General features: G+C 40.8%; 1 protein-coding gene across 6 annotated transcripts in view; it reads left to right on the plus strand.

Moving 5' to 3' along the window:
- rnf13 (ring finger protein 13) overlaps positions 1–5,528 on the plus strand; it is a 62,807-nt gene extending 57,279 nt beyond the window's left edge. For all 6 annotated transcript variants that reach the window (XM_088350401.1, XM_088350397.1, XM_088350402.1 and 3 more), the window contains exons 9-10: positions 1,732–1,812; positions 3,843–5,528. In XM_088350401.1, the coding sequence (XP_088206527.1) occupies positions 1,732–1,812; positions 3,843–4,207 (446 nt within the window). In that variant the 3' untranslated portion in view covers positions 4,208–5,528. The remainder of the gene's footprint in view (positions 1–1,731; positions 1,813–3,842) is intronic.
- Positions 5,529–6,768: the final 1,240 nt, after the last annotated feature.

Consider the following 6,768-nt stretch of genomic DNA (forward strand, 5'->3'; position numbering starts at 1 on the left):
TTGATTCTTTGTACAACCTTCTTTTGCTGTGATCACAGCAGCAAGTCTTTTCAGGAATGTCTCGATAAGTTTTGCACATCTTGGAACAGAAATATTTGCCCATTCTTCCTCACAAAATGGCTCAAGTTCCTTAAGGTTTTTTAGTTCTTTACACAAATACTCTAGAGGATTGAGGTCTGGATTTCTAACACCTATATATTGTTTGTTTTAAACCATGCCATTGTAGCTTTTGCTTTATGTTTGGGGCATTGTCCGGTTGGAAAGTGAATGTGCGCCCCATTCTCAGGTTTTGTACAGACTCAAAACTGATTTTCTGCATTCAGAATTGCCCTGATTTCGTCTTCATCCATCTTCCTTTAACTCTAAAGATCTTCACAGTCTCTGCTGAAGAAAAGCAACCACAGATTATGATGCTAACATCACCATGTTTGACGGTTGGGATGCTGTTTTCAGGGTGAAAACAAAATAGCACTTTGTATTTAGCCCAAGTTCAATTTTGGTCTCTTCTGACCAGAGAACCTTGTTCCACATGTCATTTATGTTTCCCATATGGCTTCTTGCAAATGTCAAATGGGCCTTTTCATTGAATTTTTCCAGAAAGGGCTTTCTCCTGGCCAACCTTCAGTTAAGGGCAGATTGAGTACAATTAATAGTTGTCTTATGCAGATTGTTCCACCTCAGCTTTGTATGTCTGCAGGTCATCCAATGTGATCATGGGCCTCCTGGTTGCTTCTCTGATTAGTTTTCTCCTCGTTTGGACCAAAGGTTAAGAGGGAGAGCTAGGTCTTGTCAGGTTTGCAGTGCCTTTATGCTCCCTCCATCTTGATGACATTGTTTGCACAGTGCTCCTGGAATTATGTAAATATTGCAAAATCTTCTTGTATTCCAGCCCTGCTTTAAACTTTAAACCAGGCATGCCGGGTGTATTCTTTGGACTGCATAATGCTGGCGGTTTGTCAGAGTCTCCATTTACAGACCTCTGAGCCCATCACACAGCAGAGACATTTAAACATACACACTGTTTGTGTATGGTACACACTGTTTGGCATTGTGAGTCATGTTAGTCGACATTGGATCATTCAGAAGTCATCAGGGAACTTCTATTGGCCTGGTGGGGAATGGGCGCCATCAGGATGTACTTACCCAAGACACACAACAGGAAATGGTGACCCTAAAACCCTAGTGGTTAAGGGACAATTCTGAATAAAATTATGACTCACAACACGTGGTAAGGTTTCTCTGGCTTTGATCTCTTTGATCTCCAGCAAAACTAACATAAAATGCGACAGAAACAAAATGAAAATAAATCCAAACAGCTTGGCAACATCATTTTTGCCGTTCCATGTATTCCGTTACTCCCCAAATCTGCACAATATTTACTAATTTTATTCATATTTAGTTTATTTTGTCTTTTATTAGCATATTTGGTATTGGAGTGATCCAAAAGTAATTGAAAGTAATCAAGTTAAAGTAACCCTACCCAACCCTGCATATAAAATGTTAAAATAATTTACAATCGTGTCTCACACGTTGTTGATCCTTGGAAAATATTTTCAGTTATTTAGCTTTAGGGTTGAAGCCTGAAAACGTGGCAATATGAGAAAAGGTTCTTGGGGGGGCCTATACCTTCGCGACGCACTGTACCTTTGGCCACTGGTTAGGTTTTGCGGTAAGGAAAACGCTCAAGTGAGAGAGTCTAAGCCAATTCGAAAACATTTTTTTATTTCTCAGGAGACATCTACGACGTGTGTGCCATCTGCTTGGACGAGTACGAGGAAGGAGACAAACTCCGGGTCCTTCCATGTTCGCACGGTGAGTCCAATTTGTCTGCACAAATATGGGAAAGCCATGGCTTTTTGCAAGAAAACAAGACCTGGCTGTCTGATAGTTGGATAGTTTGTGTCCTAACACGTCAAAACCTTGTCATATTAGTTCTGATACTGAGGAATCAATAGCACTCTTTATTTATTTTGTCGAAAAACAAGTTAAGATTAATTTAACTGTGAATCCGGCCAAATTTATTGGTAAAAGGTTAACTCTTGGGGTTAGAAATAACTACCCATAGCCGAAGTGTTTTTACCATGCAATGTCCACGCCTTTGTGGTGTTAAAAATTTGTGGTTTCCCGATAAAAAATAATTCTACCTCCCATTGAAAATGTTCAGGGGGACCTTAGCTACGTGTACATAAATGCCTTGTCGTCTCCTCCGTAGTTTTTTTCCATGGTTTTCTTTGATAACTCGTGAAAACCATCAAGAAGACAAATATGTAGAAATACCTCCCGAGGTTTAGAAAATTCCGTTCACGCAATGTGCGATATTTTACTGGCATTACTGTCCTTTAATCCCACAACAGGTGCTATGGAGGACCAATCCTGCTATTTGAAGAACTAAATGTATAAATAAACAGCCTCGAAATATATGCCATCTAGATTAAAAAAGACAATAATGGTGTGATTGACATAAATGCAGTTTCTTCGTAGGGTAATGCATTTTGCCATTTAATTTGTTGTGTATTTTGTCACAGCAATTTTATGAAATGAGTCGGCGTGTTAAATTGACCTGAGCATTTCGCCTATTGCTGGTAGAGACATTGCAGTTGTACGTTGCACTAGGAAAGATCGAGCGAGAGGACGAGTAAGAGAACGAGTGAGAGAGAGTTTATCTTCATTGAAAATTGGCCTTTCTTTTAAAAATAAGGACATTTCTAAGAGCTTTTCACCTATTGGTGGTAGAGACATTGCAGTTGTTCGGTGCACTCAGAGAGATCGAGTGAGAGCTCCAATGAGAGCTCCAGTGAGAGATTGAGTGAGTATTCCAGTTAGAGATTGAGTGAGAGCTCCAGTGAGCGATCAAGTGAAAGAACGAGTGAAAGAGGGTTTATTTTCAGATTCAGATTTACTTTATTGTCATTCGTGTACACGTGTTTACAGAACGAAATGTCGATACATCTGACCCGCAGTTTCCTTGAGCGTCAGCCGGGATAGATAAGATTAACCACGTCTTTGTCAGAATTTTTAGCACAGCAGTTCGTCATCTCGCGGTTCGATGTTACTTCCAGTTGTTAAATGGTCTAGTTTATTGTCCAGAGAGCTAACGTTGGAGAGGAAAATAGATGGGAGAGGCATTTTGAAGGGTTTAGCCTTTAGCCTAGCGGTTAGCCCGGCCTGACAACCTCTCTTGCCACTCTGCTTCGCTGCTTTGTAGGCCGCTGGGTCTTGTTGACATAGCAGTCCGTGGCTAATAAACACTCCCGAGTGGTCGTAGCACCGAGCGCTTGATGTCTGTATGATCGCATATCCAGCAAAAAAAAACTGCGATCGTATATTAATCTGCAGTTTAAGTTGACTTTGTGCGCCGTCAAAACTGAGTCGAAGACTGGGTCTTATGGCCGAAGTGTAAAAAACTGTAGCGAGCCGATGTAGCCGCAGCCGAACAGGGGCGCCGCCATTATGAATAATAATTTCATTGAAAGTTTGCCCTTTCTTTCAAAAATAAGGACATTTCTAAGAGCTTTTCACCTATTGGTGGGAGAGACATTGCAGTTGTTCGGTGCACTCAGAGAGATCGAGTGAGAGCTCGAGTGTGAGATCCAGTGAAAGAACCAGTGATAGATCCAGTGAGGGACCGAGTCAGAGAGGGTTATCTTAGTTGAAAATTTGCCTTTCTTTCAAAGATAAGGCCATTTCTAAGTGACTTTAAACTTTTGCAAGATAAGATATTTCTAGATTTCTACGTATGGAAGGATCGGTTGTCCTTCATAAGGTGTAACCAAATCTGTGCGACTACCCAAAAACCACCAATGGAAAAGTGAGTGTTTTTCCCTGTTTGATTGTCCCCACAGCCTACCACAGCAAGTGCGTGGACCCCTGGCTGACCAAAACCAAGAAGACGTGTCCCGTGTGCAAGCAGAAGGTGGTCCCGTCACAGGACGATTCCGACTCTGAGGAGAGCGGCGGCGAAGAGAATGACGAAGCCTCGGAAAGCACGCCGCTGTTGCGTTCGCTCGCCTCCACCAGCGCTCACTCATTCGGCACCATGTCCGCCGCATCCCGCTCGGACCGCGACCAGGAATCCTTCTCCACTTCCTCCTCGGAATATGAAGACGAGCTGGACCAAAGTGGCGAGGAGGACGAGGAAGTCACTGTGGTGGTCCAGATGCAACGCTCCATCCCGGAAGGCAGCGATCAGGACCTGCTTCAAGCTTGACTCATCGCTTTTCTTTACTAAATTCGCCCCATATACCGTAAATTACGGACTACAGAGCGCACCTGATTCAAAGCCGCATGCGCAAATTCAAAGAGAGTGAACTTTCTGTACAAGCCACTGGCTTAAACAGACAAAAAGAATTTATTTACATCCGTTTCTTACATTTTAAAGATATCAGCGGGAAAATGTTTGGTACAGAAAAGTAACACGTTGTCGGCAGCAGTCAATGTTAAGTCGGTTGGCGTTATCACATACGCACAAGTGCGGAAAAAAACATTCTCAAAACTCAATGTAATGTAAAAATCAAGCCTGACCCTTGCCTGCAGGTATTAAATCTGAACAAATTAACTTGGTTTCCAGGACAGAATCCAAAGCAAACCTGAAATTTCATGTTTTATTTGTGAGATGTGATTTATGGTTACAAATAAAACCTTTTTTTGTAGTAAAATCTAATTAAAACAAGATTGTATAAACATTTACATATTTTGTATATCTGTGTCTGCATGGGGTTACATTAATTGACAATGATTTTTTTATTTTTTAGTTGACAGGAAAATTCTTAGGTCGTCCGTCATTTTGCCGGCTTGAAAATTGGGCCATAAACCACAGCAGCAGTGTTTTTAACCAAAATGGGAAACTAACTACATTCGTATATTGTTTTTAATAAGTCACTGAAGACTTCCAAAGCGCTTCACACTTAACCCATACACACCAGTTTTAGTCAGTACAGTACATTGAGTTTTGTTTTGAGGTTTATCACACGCTGCTTATTTCGAAATGCCAATTTAATATCGGTTTCTGTGGACACAGTCCGCCAACGGGTCTTTGTCACACAACGTGTTCCTTTTCTGTACTAGACATTTCCGATTTTATTTCAATGTAGGAAAGAGTTGAATTTTGGGCTGTTTAATTGCAGCCTGTAGAAATACGTTTTTTAAACTTAGTGCCACACTACACCACTGTGGCGAACATCTATCTCATGGAAAGAAAAAAGCCACACAGTATTGTAAGCTGCAGTGTTTAAAATGTAGAAAAATGGAATGTTGCTCGGAATTCATGTGCATTTGATTCCAAGCTGGCAAAGAATTTGAGGACTACACACCTAAGTCATGACAAGGAAGACTTCAAGGACTGTCCAAATGAGCACTGCACACTCACGTCAATGTATTAACTTTGCTTCTCTATTATTTTTGTTGTACATACCATGTTGCACTTTCTGCTGCTTTGCAGCCTTTTGTCAAATTTACCATGTGCAAAACAGAATGTGTAAAGACCATTGCTTAAGACATGACTGTCATACACCAATAAACTTTTAATTATACCCCAAAAATTGTCATTCCTATATAAAATATCCGGGTTTGTACGGGTGCTTGGAATCCTTGCATTTTGATGTTTAAGGTTTGAAAAGTGCTTGAATTTTGGGTGGTGGGGGTGGAGCATTACAACCCCTAGCAAAAAGTATGGAATCAGTCTTGGGCAAGCCCTCAGACATTTTATTCTGTAGATCGAATATGAAACAATCGTAGGGTCATTCCAAGTGCAACATGTTGGTATTCAGAAACACTAAAAGAAATGAAGAAAAAAAAACATTGCAATGGTCTGTATATGTTACTTTTGTGGAGCAAGTGCAGGGAAACATACGGAATTATGAAACACAGACAAAAAACCCTGACACTTCTATTTAGTTGCACCACCTTTGGCTTTTATGATAGCTTGCTGTCTTTGAGGCATGGACTTCATGTATTCATCAATCTGGTGCCAACTTCTTTGGTTGCAGATGCCAGATCATCTTTGAAAGACGGAGACTTGCTGTGGACAATTTTTTTCAATTTATACAGGTTTTCAATTGGGTTGAGATTGTGGCAATTTGCAGCCCAAGACAATGACTGGATGGGTCTTTCTCCAAAGAATGCTTTTAGTTTTTGCTTTTTGGCATCTTGGAAAATGATTTCATCATCCCCAAACATTTAATTGCACAAGCTGTCCATAATGTCAATGTAAACATGTATTGCAGATATGACCAGTCATCTCCCTGGTGTCCGATATCAACTGTGGGAATTTTGAGGTTTTCTTTCAAACAACTCTTTGTAAATCTCACAGAATGGCACCTAACAAAAGTTCCAGCATCATCGCCTTATCTAATGCAGATTCGTGATTCATCACTAAAGGTAGCAATCTAGTCATCCAGAGTCCATTATTGCCTCTTCTTAGCCAATAGCAGTCTTGTTCTCTGTTTAAGTGTCAACAACTGTTTTTTCGCTTTCCTATATGAATATCCAATTTCCTTTAGGTGATTTTGCAAAGTTGTCAACCAACATTGACTCCAACTTCCTCCCATTTCCTCTTGGCCTTTTGAGGTTTGTCTTGACACCTACATTTTCATACCAGTACGCCCGACTTTAACAACCCTCTATGCAGTTTGTACTTGGTCTGAATCTTTGATACAGGTGACTGAGCAGCTCACATCTTTAGCAACCATACGATTAGTTACCTTTTAAGAAGTTTGACAATCCGGTCTTTGGTCTCATTTGTATTGTTGGAACCATGATTCTTGCCAATCC

Source organism: Urocampus carinirostris, chromosome 12 (assembly GCF_059441175.1).
Source record: "Urocampus carinirostris isolate Australia breed hairy pipefish chromosome 12, RoL_Ucar_1.0, whole genome shotgun sequence".
Lineage (NCBI taxonomy): Eukaryota > Metazoa > Chordata > Actinopteri > Syngnathiformes > Syngnathidae > Urocampus > Urocampus carinirostris.